The sequence below is a fragment of the Poeciliopsis prolifica genome, unplaced genomic scaffold, assembly GCF_027474105.1.
Source record: "Poeciliopsis prolifica strain line A6 unplaced genomic scaffold, Auburn_PproV2 SCAFFOLD020, whole genome shotgun sequence".
NCBI classification, from domain to species: Eukaryota; Metazoa; Chordata; class Actinopteri; order Cyprinodontiformes; family Poeciliidae; genus Poeciliopsis; species Poeciliopsis prolifica.
The window spans coordinates 2,701,482-2,715,693 of NW_026562395.1; the positions used below are offsets into that span (position 1 = coordinate 2,701,482).

Consider the following 14,212-nt stretch of genomic DNA (forward strand, 5'->3'; position numbering starts at 1 on the left):
TGTTCGTTTAGCTGTTTGTTGCTTTCAAAAAATTTCGCCTACACAGAACTTTTCCGTGGAAAAGAGGCCGGACTGGATATTTGTTTCATGCGGATCACCAAAGGAGAACAGGAAAAATCTCAATCCTCCTAATAGAGCCACTAATGATGGCCTCCATTAGCTTAATGTAAGCTTTTATCGCCTCGCCCTTAGATGACTGTAGCGTTTCATTAGACATGTCTGCCTCATATCTCACTTTACACCCAGAGGAAACTGTGAAGGGATTAATTTTTTTGATAGACCCCCTGCCTCTTCCTGCCTACCACCCCCCCTCTGCCTCCTCCTCCTCCTCCCTCCATCCTCTCCTCTCTTCGCCGCCACATCGAGTTCAGGGAGGGCGGGGGGGGACCCAGGAGGAATAAGTGTCTTTGTCGTCCTGCCGTTTTTTCGGAGTTGAGGAACAAGAGGAGTTTAATCCTCATTGTCCAGGAGACTGCAGCGGGTGAAGGGGGGGTCCTCCGGCTGTAAAATGATCCAACTGGCCTCGGCTAATCCCTTTCTAGCCCCCCGCCGCTCCCCCGCCTGACCCCCCTCCTGGCCTTAATTCACGCCCCACAGTAGCACACTGGAAGCACACTGATCTGTGCGTATAAAGCCAGTGCAGATCACTTTGCCTTAGAGGTGAGCGATACGGCGTTTTTTCTTTTTTTGGTATCAGTTTGATACCAAGTAAATACAACATGAGTATCACCGATACGACGTCGATACATTTCATCCAAGTCTGACGTTTCATTCAGACTTCTGACGTTTACTTGTTTTTTTGTGGGTTTTGCTTTAAAGTGTTTTGTCAAAACTCAACACAAACGGCATTGGTGTCTGCAAAATACGTCCATAACATTTTAACATGATGAACGGAAACAGTAGAAAAGAAAAGTATATATTTGCCTGCATAAACAAAGTGCAAACAAATGATCCTTTGGGCACAAATCAAAACAAAACCTTCTTTGAGGTGGGAGTTAAGAAACTACGACGTCAAAATTAAAGAGGGGATCTGAAAGTAAAGTATCGATCTTATCGATACTAATGTCAGCTTGGTTTCGATGTTATCGATATTTCTTCCACCTCTGCTTTGTCTCGCTTCTGCACGTGCGTCTAAGCTAGCAGCGCTGTTCTCAGTTATGCACATTTGAGCGGGGATTTACCTTTAATCACCTGCACCAGCCTCACCACTGGAGCTGTCTGATTGACTCAGCTCCTACACACACCTTACAACGCCGCGCGCGCAGATAAGTGTGAATTACAGTGTTGTTTCACACCTCAAAAAGGTTCATTTGGACGCCTTTAACGTCTGCACACATGTGACAGGAAGCAAACAGCCTTGTGTCACCGCGTGCTCGATAAGGAATCATGCAAAACGTGGGCTGAAAGCGCATGAAACCAAACAAGCAGTCTGTTTTGGGTTTTTTTTTTCATTATTATTATTATTCCTCCCATTAACTGGGGGATTATTCGGAGATCAGACGGGACAGGGCCGGACATTTAGTTGACGTTAAGTCTTTTACAAGAATCTGCCACAATCTTCTCCTTTCACTGTTCCCACCTTCTACACCCCCCTCTTCCCTCCCTCCCTCCCTCCTCTCTTGCCTTCGTCTTTCCAGCTTTCTCCCGTTCTGTCTTCATTTCTCCTCCGTTTCCCCTCCTCTCTTCTTCTGTCTCCGCGCTCCTCCCTGAGTGACAGTTCAATGCACAGCTCTCTCAGGCTTATCTAGCCCCAGCAGATGGTTGACTTGGATCACTGTTCGTACGCCACGATCTGGGCTGGCGATAAAGACTGCTACGGAGGGAAATGTACGCTATCTGTCCCTCGCTGGCGCTTTCTTTCCTTTGACTTCTCCTCTCTTCGCCTCCTCCTGATTGTCTCTCCTGATTCAGCACTCTTCCCGCTCCGGCCCGTAGACCTTTCCCGCCTCAATATCACTCCTCACCTCGACACATCCCTCCATCCCTGTGCATTGAATCTGGTGCTGGGTGATTGTCTCTGGTTCCCCGCTGGGCTGGCGCCTGTCTAAAGGGCCCTAGGATTCTCAACCACCGAGGGGGCGCCAGCCATGCCAGAGGGCCCTCCTCTCCTTCCCCTCTCCTCCGCTCTGATATCTCATCTCATCTGGTCCCTCGTCATCTCTGCGGGACAGATTAAAAGGTCAAGCCGTACCTCTTCCCCGTCTATGCATCGCAGACACATTTGAGAGGAAGAACAAACAGTCCTCAAAGTGAAGCAGCATTTCAGTTCTGTGATCGCCGCACTCGTGCAACTGATGTACACTTCACAGGCAGCCTCCGCTCGTTTTATGTACACTTCACTGGCTTGGATTGCTCACATGTAGGCTTTTTTCTTTCTTTCTTTCTTTCTTCCTCTTTCTGCAGGAGCCAGGGAACAAAGGAGAGAAGAAGCGTTTTAGCTGCCACTGGAAGATGAAGACGGGCGCTGGGAGTGATTCGAACAAGGGAACACCTTGCGTGGTGACGGGGAAGTGGAACAAAACGTTCCATGGATCCAATCTGTGATGTGGGAGGGAAGGGCGTGAAAGTCAGCTTGAGTCGGGACGACTGTGATTACGGCTCGTTCTGAGAAGTGAGAAGAAAGACCGTCGAAGTTTGTCTTGCGATAAGAACGACCATGTCAGCGCGGATGCTCCTCTGCCTTTGGCTCGTGTAAAAGTGTTCATGCGCCTTCAACTTTTTATACTTTGAAATGTCATTTCAAAGTCCCTGTTTTGTTTGGTTGTTAAGAGAGCCGAAACAGTCGCGCGATGAAACGATTATTGAAATAATCGTCAACTGATTTAGCAATCGACTAATCGCTAACTGGAGTATGCTAACTAGAGACCATACTTCGCAGTAGCTAAGCCAATCCTAACAACCCCAACAATGTATGGCCTAGTCAAAGTGATGACCTAAATCCAATTGAGACTTAAAAAGTGATGAGCATGGAGATTCCCTATCCAATCTGCAACGTAGCAGAAGTTCAGTCTTTAGATGTCCTTAAAAAAAACTACCAAAGACGGTTACTTAAAAATTTCGACTCAGGAGAGACTGATGTAAATTTATGCCATATTGTCCTGAATTTTATTTACAGTAAGCTAATACTTTATGTTACTCCATTGCATAAAATCCCAATAAAATACACACACGTCTGAGACAAAATGGGGGAAAGTTCAAGTATACTTTCATAGGCCATTGTGTTTTTCCGATGCCCCAGATAATCCGCAGCCATCTTGATCTGAACTGTGGAACCTGGCAGCCACTCAGAAGCACCTGCATCCGTCCAGCCTGACCCGCTTTTGTTCCGGTGTGACCCCGCCCCCACAACTTTGTCCCTAATTAACCCAACAGAAACTAATTAAACACAGCTATGGCCGACCAGACGCCTGAGTGAGAGCAAGAAACCGGACAGGCATCGCAAGCAGAGGAAGGAGGTTGAAACCCCAAAAACCTGAGAGGCAAAAACGAGATCGGAGTGTTAGTCCTGTGGCGCCTCGCTGACCTCATGCCCCTTCACTGCCTTTTTGGTTTTTTCCAAGGTATTTTGGGTCCTCGTTCGCATGCAAACACGTCTGCCAAAAAGCTGTAATCACAAGCACACCAGTCACATGATGCAACCGACACCCCGGAGATATTTGGAAAACGGTAGAGGCGGTATGGAAACGGCGGCGAAACAGAGACAGAACGATGCATAATGAAAGCGGGGGGGGAAGCGGGAGGAGCGGGTACAGTGGTGGGGGGTAAGAAGAGGCAAAGGACGGGCATGTGAGAAAGAAGATAGGCCTCAATAAATATAGGCTCAAAGCAGCCAAATGACTCTGGCAAGACACTTTCTGCTCTTAGTCCCAAGCAAGCGCAGCTCTCTAAGTGATAGAGAAAGTAATTAAGAGAAGCCTGCTCAAGTAGATAGGCCTGCAAAGAAGATTTGAAGGGGAACTGATTGTGCATGTCTGATTCCAGCTCTTCAGTTAGTTTTCAGCCCCCAGGCTTAGCCCGTTTACAGAGCCGCCGCTCTCCGATTCTGTCGCTTCGCCTCTGTCTTTGTGGTAATTCTTTAGAACCACTATGTTGCTTTTATTTTCTCAAAATGTCCCATGGTAGATACGCAAGAACATGTCAGGAGCGGTTGAGAAATATTTCAATCTAGACTGTTTTTGTTTTTGTTTTTTTTGTCCCTTATTTGTAGACATGAGCGTGAGGCTGAAAAGTTCTTGCAATGTCTTTACCAAATTAAAGCAAACCAAAGCAAACCACCTTCAGGTACCTGGAACCACCCGAGGAAAAGTGGAGCAACATTGCCACCCATGGACAAACACAGCTACACTGCAAAACAAGGAATAAAACCTGATGAATTGGACTGTTAAAACCAGGGAGATCTTCCTTGATGAATCCAACAACACCAAACGTTGCACTTTTCAGTTTCCGTGCCTTAGAAAAGCCACAGTTTATACCCAAAGTGCAACGAGTGAAAAGTTTAAGGATAAATATTTGGTCATGCTTCAAGAAGCATTGCACTGTAAGAGGAGTACTGGACATCTAGTTCACAAGATTTGTCGGAATTTTAAAATTTTTAAGAATTGAAATTATGCATCATCCGTGGCATGGATTTGTATTCCAGAAGCCTTTGCTGCAAATGTAGCAGCCGTCTTTGCCCTTTTAGTCTTTTTAAAGTCTTTCATCTTTCCACAAACATCGCCCGACTTGTCTCTCCAGATAGAAATAAAAAGCATTTCCACCAGCATGATGCTCCCACTTCTATGTTCCAGCTTCAGTGCATCATACCGGATAAAGTTTTCAGCAGGCCAAAAAGTTACTCTCTTCCTTATCTGCACTGTCCTCTGCATGAAGCTACAACAAATGGTAGTTCTGACATCTTTCATTCAGCATTGGCTTTTCCTCTAAAAATGTAATATCTCAGATTCAAAAATACTTTACTTATCCAAGAATAATAATAATAATAATAATAATAATAATAATAATAAGAGCATTTCCACAGTTACTATTACGGTTCTTTTTGCTGCTTCTCTAAATAATTATCTCTTTGTCCTTGTTTATGTGTAAAAACATTTCTTAAATAAATCCATTTTTGCTCCACATGATAATTATGCTCTACTCCGTTCGCATAAAATCCAAACAAACTGCATTAGTATTTTGTGATAGAATACAAAAGAGGTTGAGAGGTATGACAGTGCAGGAGGATCTTTCTGTGTATATTCTTTTGCTATTGGCTATGACAAGAACAAAAAGCAGGGTTGTAAGCATTTCAGTTTCTCTCCTTGCCAAGACTGTGGTCTCTGTCCTCCGCAAAATGCTGGTGAAATCAGATGCTTATTGTATATCTTTATTATTTATTAGTATTATTATTTTTTTTTTACCTTAATCTGTAAAGTTGTTGATTTAAAAGCCTTCATACTGTTTCAGATACAGCACACATAACGGTAAATTAAACTTTAAACAGGGAATTATTTGTGTCAAGCAAATCTACTGGTGCCATCTGCTGGAGAAACTGGGATATTGTAGTAATGAGACTTACAGTGTCAACTTTTCGCCCTCTTGTGGTGAAGAGAGGGATAGCAAGAGCTGCACTGATTTTTAATCCTCTGGAAAAATATATATATATTTTAATATTTATTCTTTACGAGGACCAAAAGTCATGAAACCATTTATTTTACTTATTTTACAAGGTTTAGGCATACATTTTTTTAAGTTAAAAGAGTTCAATTCTGATTAAGCTTAAAAATGAACAATAGCACGTTGGAGAAACTTCTGTTCTATTTCTGTTCTATGAAGGCACTGGTGTTTGAGTAAATATTGTTTTTTTCTGTTTTTTATGACAAAATGTCTTCTTTGCACAAGAAAATGTATTCAAAAACAAGCTTAAATTGCGCTTCTCTTCAACAGAGTTAATGATAGTGGATCATATCAATCACTGAAAATTTTAATTTTGTAGAAATTCGACAGAGTTTGTATCCAAAAGGAGTTTTATTCTTTATCTATGGAAACACAGGGCAAAAAAGAAAAAAAAACATTTAAATATCTCAAATCTTACATGTTGTGTATAAAATATATATCTTTTCTCCAGTCGAAAGAAGTATTGTTTTAATTAAGTCATAAAAACTACAACACCCACAGGTTACGCAACTGCCGTAAAACGACTTCTTCTGTTGCGATGGCGTTTGCGGCAGCAGGGAAATCGAGGAGAGAGCAGTGACAAACGTCGCCAACGGTCACGTTATCTCCTCAGAATCGCTCGGATTTCTTACAATATTCGGCTCGCTGGTTCAGATATTGGTTGTGTAATTATTCGCTTTGTGGATGAGATTGTGTTGGACGTTTCCAAAGCGCGTCTCTCCACTTTAATGCGGTGGGATGGCCACAGTGCCGCCTGGGCCTAGTAACGCACTGCCTACATCCCCGGTTGAAGTTGCTCCTTTCTCCGGGGCAGGGAGAGCGGAGCCGGCGGTGGAAGCCGGAGAGGCGACCTACCGCGTGGAGGTCAGCGTGTCCGCCGGCACGGGCAAGAAGTCGCAGCCGGCGAACGAGGTCAAAGGGTCGGCCAAGAAGAAGCATAAAAACATGCTAGCCCGGGCTAGCCCGGCGGCGCTCCACTTGAAAATGCAAGCCGGAGAGCAGCAGCAGCTAAACGGCTTGGTCAGCCCCTCGGAGGACCCTGACGAGCACCAGCACGCGGGGGGGCGAGCCGACAATCTCAAACCGTCCGAGGACAACTGTGACAGCGAGGCTGCGGCCGCCATGAACAGTACGGAGCACTGTCAGCACGAAGGCCACAACCCCTTCTCCAAAAACGGCAACCACTCTCCTGTGACTAACAGTAGCGTGAACGGGATGCCGGCTTTCACGAGGACCGAGGCGGTCTACGACGGCGAGGACCGGCGTGACCACGCGCAGCCCACAAGAGAAGCGGGCGTCAGCGACGGGCCCGGTGGGGAGGAGAGTCCGGTCGAGCCGCCGGCCGAGGAGCTGGCCCGGCTGGACCTGAGCGGCTCTCCCGGCAGGGCGGAGGGAGACAGCCACAGTATCCGCTATGTTCGCTACGAGTCCGAGCTCCAGATGCCGTGGATCATGAGACTAATCACCAAGGACTTGTCTGAGCCTTATTCGATTTACACCTACAGGTACTTCATCCATAACTGGCCGCAGCTCTGCTTCCTGGTGAGTACGACCCTGAAACCTTCCACTGAGACGTTGTCCTCAACTCACAAATGTCTTGCCGTCCTGTGCCACCTGTCAGCGTTTATACAGCAACTTATCATATCAAAGGGGTCATCAAGGTATGATAACTGTGACTAAAAATACCACAGTTTCACTGTATCAAATAGTAATAGAATTCAAGTGAAACAGCACAGCATTGATCAGCCGACACTGCAAAATCCAATTTTTATTTTGTTCTTTTTTTAAGATAAGCACATCAACCACCAGCATTTGATTCATTTATTTGTTTAGTTGAGTAAAGCGTATGTATAGTTTGGTGAAAAGAGTACCTCTGTCTATCTATATGCATCAAGGAGGAATGTAGTTGTAGTTTGTTTGTCCTCTGTTAGGACTACATACTATACAGTCAACATTATTAAAATGGGGGCTCTAAGTGTTGTAAAGGCCGTTGCGGAGGTGGATATTTGCCGTCTATTACATTCTAATTACGAGTAGCGTGAAAGTTTGCATGTCAATATTTTTTGTCTCAAAACTGGAGCCAAAAAACACGCACACAAAAAAACATCTGAGTATTTTTAAGATTCATGATAACGCCTTTCCTCGTTTGTTATTGGTCTTTAAAAAAAAAAATCTCACAGTCATAAAATGCGGTTTGAGAAAAATAAAAATCGGTAACAACCGATATCCACCAAGTGGAGATCGGTGCACCTCTACCTGGCAAATAAATGGCGTCTAGATTTAGTAGTGATTTTTGACGTGCTTGATGTTGGTTTTAGCCTCCTGCTTTCCTATTCTGCTCCTTGTGGAGTTAACACCTGGACAGCTGCCGATATTAGTCAGACTTTCTGATGGGACGCAGCTGCTCCAGTCATTTTCTGCGGGACAGTTTGAGTCTGCTGGTGGCCGTCGAGGTCCACCGAGGGGTCGCACCGGACCGTCCATTAAACGCTGGACAGACGTGCCGGAAGCCGCTTGCTGGCCGTAGTTCTAAAGCTACACTTCATTCAGATTGATGGGTGGTGCTCTTTTAGTTCCTCCACCGCGATAGTAGAGTTATGTCTCCTCACAAGTTTCTTGTTCATTCACACGAATGAAAACGTCCAATTTCAGTCGGCTAACTCGCAATAAGGAAGCAGACATCTTTATTAGCAGCTGAACATCCCGTATATGGTTCCTCAGAAGTGCCGTCTGACTCTTAAGTTCTGAACGTTTCACTCGGAAAGGGTCAGAACCGCCACATGAGCTGCTGGAGGAGGCACGATGATGAAATGAAAGTCAGCAGGTGTCTCGGCTGAGCCTGTGGATCTGACCGGACGGCTGATCCGCTGGCGTCACCGCCTCTGACCCCGGCTGACGCTCGGAGGAGCAGAGTGCTGACTTTGTGCCTCTGTTGCAGGCCATGGTGGAGCAGGAGTGCGTCGGGGCCATCGTTTGTAAGCTGGACATGCATAAGAAGATGTTCCGTCGCGGCTACATCGCCATGCTGGCCGTGGACTCAAAACACAGAAGGAAAAGTATTGGTAAGTGGCTTGAAACGCAAAAAAAAAAAAAAAACGTCTGGTAAACTTTAATCACTGCTTTTGTATTGTTTGGTTGATCTTCCTTGTTGGCTCTCTCGTTTTGTCTAAAGGTACTAATTTGGTGAAAAAGGCCATCTATGCCATGGTGGAGGGGGACTGTGACGAGGTAACACCAGTCGATCTCTCTTTTAGTTTTGAGTCCAAATTTTAAATAAATCTGAGGGCAAAAAAAACAAAACAATTTTGATTGAATCCTCAAGCACATTCATTGTATTTGTGCAGAGCTGAGAAAATGGAAAATATGCTTTTTCTAATATTTGGTGAGAAATGTATTAGTATTTAAAAATATAAGTTCCTACTGGAGTCTGTTTCTACAGCTCTGTTAAATACATTTGTTGTGAAAGCACAAAACAATCTTAACTGCTTTCATAAACTGTGCAAATAATTTTCGAAGTAAGAAATGTAATGCATTCTTGAAAAATCGTTTTTTATTTAATATCAACAGGACTCTGTTAGGCTCTTTTTACTCCTTCATTAGGTTGAACGTGCTCATTCTCCAGAGCTGTATTAATGCTTTCGTTCTCCCTTTATCGAGCTTCATTCAATCAACTTTGCACTCCCACAGCATGATTCTGCCACCACCGTGCTTCACTGTTGGGACGGCGTGCAGAGGGCATTCATTTACGCTGGTCTGTGCTACTAGCTAGCTGAGTTTCTAGTACAAATGTGCGCAAATCTTTGCCGATATTCTGCTGATGTTTCTATTAAGTGAAATATTCCATTAAAATCACGCATGAATAAGCTTGTTCACGCGATAAGTTAAGAATAATGGCAGTCAGTAGTCATTTCTGTGATGTGGGGGGGGAAAAAAGAAAAAGTGTTTCCGGTACAGTTTTGCAACATCCATCAGTTTTGACCGGCAGAAATTTTCGATCAGGAAACACAAGTCTTTTCAAAATTGCTTTGTTTCCATTAAGCAAAATTTATGTTCATAATTTCAATTTGCTCAGATTGAAACTTCATCTGATCATTCTAAGAATGTGGTGCGAATATTCCAAAATGCTAAAAAGTCAACGCAGTACGGCGGCGCACGCCGTGCTGTACTTGTGAAAATTCAATTCCACTTTTACCTTCGAGAGCCTCCGCTCACTAAGCCGTCCTCTGTGTACCCCGCAGGTCGTCCTGGAGACGGAGATCACCAATAAGTCGGCCCTGAAGCTGTATGAGAACTTGGGTTTTGTCAGAGACAAGCGGCTGTTCAGATATTACCTGAACGGGGTGGACGCGCTGCGGCTCAAACTGTGGCTCCGCTAGAGGGGGTGTGGGGCGGCAGCTCACCTCTAACACTAGGAGCTCAACCATCTGAGCTCTGCCCTTGGTCATTACACACACACACACACACAAACAACCCCCGTGTTGAAATGCGAGGAGTCGGCATCGACATAGACACACCTTCCTTTCCTCCTCGACGTCCGAACAACTATCGCTTAGGCGGAGAGAGACTGAAACGCCAACAGACGTGTTTTATTTTTTACAAAGAGGGGCGGCCTCTTCTCCTCCTTTGCCCCCGACCCCCCACTGCTCCCCTGCACTGTGACATGACAGGATCCACGAGGACAAGCGGCACCACACCAAATCATCCTGCAGAACACTGGACCAAACAGACCTGCAGGAAATGACACGCAGGAAAGCAGGAAGCGGCAACTGGGAGGAAAATATTTGTGAAGTTTTTTTTGTTTGTTTCGCTTTTTTTTTTGTTTGTTTGTTTTAAGCTTTTGTTTGGTTGGGAGGGTTAAAGATCTAGTCTGACTCATGTGTTTGTACTGCCACATGATCTTCTTTTTTGGGTGTGTGTGTGTAATTTTTGGTTGTATGTGCTGCTGTTGGTTTCACTGAGATTTAAGCGAACGTTTTCTGGGTGACTGCTTGGATGCGTAGCGTATGGTTCAGTTTGTTTCTGGTTCTGTCCACTGGGTGCGGCGTCCTCACCCCCCCCCCCCCCTTCTGCTGTCTCTCCCATCACCTTGACCAGAGCCTGTAAACACATGCTTGTTTTAACGTGAGAGAAAAAAACAGAGCTCCTTTTTATTTTATTTTATTTCATTTGTTTGGTCCGGAGCAGTTGTTCAATCCAAATCAATCCACAATCACCTCAAACTTTTTGCCCAACTGCTTGTTTTTTTGTTTTGTTTTTTTCACTTTAATGTCTTTCATGATATCCAACCCTTTCAGGGTTATCTTAGGGAGTATTAATTTCTGGGTTTTTTTTTTTCTCTCTCTCTCTCTTCAGTACACTGCCAGCCTCTGCAAAACGCCCCCAAAAGAGACTTATTGCCAAGGATGGTGTGGTCATACATGTCCAAGCTGTCTCTGTTTACTAATTGACATGAGCAGTCCCATTCTCAAGTGCCACTCTATCCATTAGGACCGACTGGAGTTGTTCCCTATGCTGGATTCCTGTTTGAGTATGCTGTGTGTATTTAAACTGTTGATAAAAAGAAGAAAAATAGACAAGTATTCTTAGCAGGCAACATTTTTATTCCTTTTGTTTAAGCTCAGTTTGTTCAGGATTTGTCCACAGTACGCGTCAAAAAGCAGCGGGGTCCACAATACTCAACCAACAGAGAGCTCACACTGACTGGCAAAGGAATACCGCTCCGGCTGCTTTGGGGTCAAACACAAAAAGTCAAACGAACAAGGTCAGATGCACTTCTTTTAAAATTGCCACAGCGTGGACGACTAAAGGAGAGCGCGTGTTCTGCGGCTTTAACAGCAGCGTGGGTCGGTTCTGTTCAGATTTTCTGCGCGGCCAAGTCGTCTTGCGGCGCGCGCTTCGCCTCGACTTCCGTGGTTTAGTCGACAGTATTCAAAGCGCCGCGGGATGCTGGCGTGCGGCACCAGTGGAAATGTTTTACCCGTCATCAACTAGTAGGCATGGGCTGGTTTCACGTTTTTCAAGCGACACGGCGCCGAATTAAACCACCTAAATGTTTCTAAATGTTCCCAATTTAGACGCAACGCCAAGAGTCCGTCGGCGCTGTCGCCTCTCCTGCTCTTTCTGCTGTTGAAAGCCGACAACATTTTACAAGAAAGACATTTGTCTCCTTGGAAATATTTCTTACCACAAAGAAAGTATTGGTTGGGAAGGTAGAAATGCACCACCCGTATCTAGTTAAGTTCCTGGTGTTTGCTAGCTCCTAGCTATCCAGTATGTCATATAAAACCTAGCAGAATTGGCCGTTTATCAGCTCTGTCTGGCAGTTTTTATTGCATTAAATTAACGATAGAGTTGTACAACAGTTTTCTTTTTTCAGAAGCAACGAACTCAGCTCGGAATCTTCCAACTTCCCACGGTATTTGAAGGCACCACCTAATGGCGCCTTGTTGCACTTGTGTTGCAGAACAGCCAAATATACCCAGTGCAGCAGGAGCACCTGGAAACTACTACTAAATTTAGTAGATGTTTATTTTAAAATGCCCGGCTAATTCTACTTATTCAATTGGCCCTAATTTCTGTAAAATGATACAAACGTCATTACGAGTAATAACTTTTCAACTTTTAGCAGGTGTGGGGTCAAAGGTAATCAGAACATGTACGTTTTTGTTTTTAATTGGCTCATTAATACAGAGAAGTGTTTATTAAACGTTCGGTGGGACTCGGCCCGGCCCATGCCTACTAGCAGAACACGTATGTGATCACTTGAAGCCGTCATGGCTGAAAGCCTCTTTCAGATTTACACTACATGCATTTGTTGGCGTTTCAGGTTTGTTGTAGATGAGCCTAAGAACAGAGCTGCCACCCTGTCTGAGTTTGTGTCTGTGTATTTGAAGCCACTGATCGAATTACCTATTTTTCTTTATTCAGATTTGTATAACGGTGTTTTTTTGTTTGTTTGGGGGTTTTTTTATCATGTGTGAGGTTGGGGCTGAGTTATTTGACAAGATTTTTTTTTTTTTTTTTTAATTTCTGTGCTACTTAACCCATTCAGAGGTGCAGTGAGAATGATGAGCAAACAAAAAAAAATAACCTCGACCCCCAGAAGCAAAGTGGTCCTGCCTGTCTGACATCCCTCTCTAGAGCTCCAAGTTTATTCTGAAGGTTGACCTTTCCTCAGCCTTTCCCACCGGTTGGTGTTTTGTGGCGAGTATCGGTCACTTCCTGGAATTTCAAGGGCATTACAGCCTCCATTCAGGCCATAATCACAGACTGAAGGGCTTTGTCATCATCAGTTCATAGCCACTGACTGGCGTTGCATTCGTTTCATAAAGCGTCAGCCGGACAAAGTTAGGCGTCCGGCTGACGCCCAAAGGTTCCGACTATAAATTCCCAGCTAAAAGAGGAAAAAAAAAAAAAAAACACACCTCTCAGATTATTGTTGGCACAGAGACAGAGGTTCCTGCAAGTCTTTCAGAGCTGGACACACCACCTCCAACGAGAGACCCACACGGCAGGAAGAAAGGGGGAGAGGAAGTCGTTTATTTTTGCATGTCTGTTCCCCTTCCCCACACACACACACACACACACACACACGCTGCTCCTCTCCCCCTCATCTCCCCTCTCTCCTTCATTTTCAATCTGGAAATGTCCAATAGCTTTTATTTAATGTGGAAAAAGAACACAGAAATAAATTATTTGATTTCTTTTTTTAATGCTGTAAAACTGAATTGTCTTGTCTGATGTCTGACATGACACACATACACGCTTATCCACACACTCGGGGCCATTTCAGTCTTTAAATGAGTGTCATAATTTGGGTCATTTTTAAATTGCATTTGAGCTTCATCAATGATTTTATTTTTAAATACAAGTACACAAGTTTTTATTTATGGCAGAGTTATTCAAGTCTATACAGACTACCCTGGTAATATTTGGATTAGTACGCTTTATTAAGTTCCCACCAACAATCGTTTGGTTACTTCTGGTGGTTATTTCATGTCTCATGAGAAGTAGCACAGCTTACCTATCAAATATTTAGTAGCGTTGAGTTGAGAACTGCAGGGGAATCACTCCACAAGCTTTTGAAACCAGTCCGAACTTATGTTTGGAGCAAACAACTGCGTGAAAGTCGGTACAGAAATCGAACATTTGGAAGGAATCGAGATGCTTTGTTTCTTTTTAAAGCCTTACGAAAACACGGCCATGCATGGAGGTGGTAGCGTTATGCTGAGGGTGTGTGTTCCTGCTACTAATATTGGAACTTGTACATAATTGGCTCTTTACATTGGCTCTTTACATTTCAACAAAACAATGATTTCAAACACGCAATACTCATTTAACATGACATGAAGTCATAAACGCTCTGGGGGTGACGGGGATTTGGTGGGAATGCTTCAATAAAGGCCCGTCTCCGAGACTGGAACAGATTTGATTTTAGTTTTTATTGATACAGCACAATAAAATCCTATTTGCTTTGAACGTCACATCTAAAACATTTCTTTAAAAGGCGGCAACAAATTGCAGAATCAAATATTTTTTTGGGATTAAAAATTGTTCTGGT

General features: G+C 44.3%; 2 protein-coding genes across 3 annotated transcripts in view; both read left to right on the plus strand.

The window, feature by feature from the left end:
- Nucleotides 1-2,568, plus strand: part of LOC129369055 (E3 ubiquitin-protein ligase pellino homolog 2) — a 45,647-nt gene extending 43,079 nt beyond the window's left edge. Inside the window, exon 8 of the mRNA XM_055044357.1 lies at nucleotides 2,404-2,568. The gene's annotated coding sequence lies outside the window, so the exon portion shown is untranslated. The remainder of the gene's footprint in view (nucleotides 1-2,403) is intronic.
- A 3,630-nt stretch (nucleotides 2,569-6,198) lies between these two features.
- Nucleotides 6,199-13,364, plus strand: naa30 (N-alpha-acetyltransferase 30, NatC catalytic subunit). 2 transcript variants are annotated; one of them, XM_055044361.1, is made up of 4 exons: nucleotides 6,199-7,194; nucleotides 8,591-8,714; nucleotides 8,825-8,880; nucleotides 9,891-13,364. In XM_055044361.1, the coding sequence occupies exons 1-4, from the start codon at nucleotides 6,391-6,393 to the stop codon at nucleotides 10,026-10,028; spliced, it is 1,122 nt and encodes a 373-aa protein (XP_054900336.1). In that variant the 5' UTR covers nucleotides 6,199-6,390; the 3' UTR covers nucleotides 10,029-13,364. The 2 variants fall into 2 exon arrangements, with proteins under 2 accessions (XP_054900336.1, XP_054900337.1); XM_055044362.1 differs by having other exon boundaries at nucleotides 8,606-8,714.
- The last annotated feature ends 848 nt before the right edge of the window (nucleotides 13,365-14,212 follow it).

What these genes read in the sequence shown, in the direction of transcription:
- naa30 (XM_055044361.1), top strand. Translation starts at nt 6,391, where the DNA reads ATGGCCACAGTGCCGCCTGGGCCTAGTAACGCACTGCCTACATCCCCG. An exon ending in GGCCGCAGCTCTGCTTCCTG is followed by an intron (nt 7,195 to 8,590) that starts GTGAGTACGACC and finishes CCTCTGTTGCAG; the next exon opens with GCCATGGTGGAGCAGGAGTG. An exon ending in TGGAGGGGGACTGTGACGAG is followed by an intron (nt 8,881 to 9,890) that starts GTAACACCAGTC and finishes TGTACCCCGCAG; the next exon opens with GTCGTCCTGGAGACGGAGAT.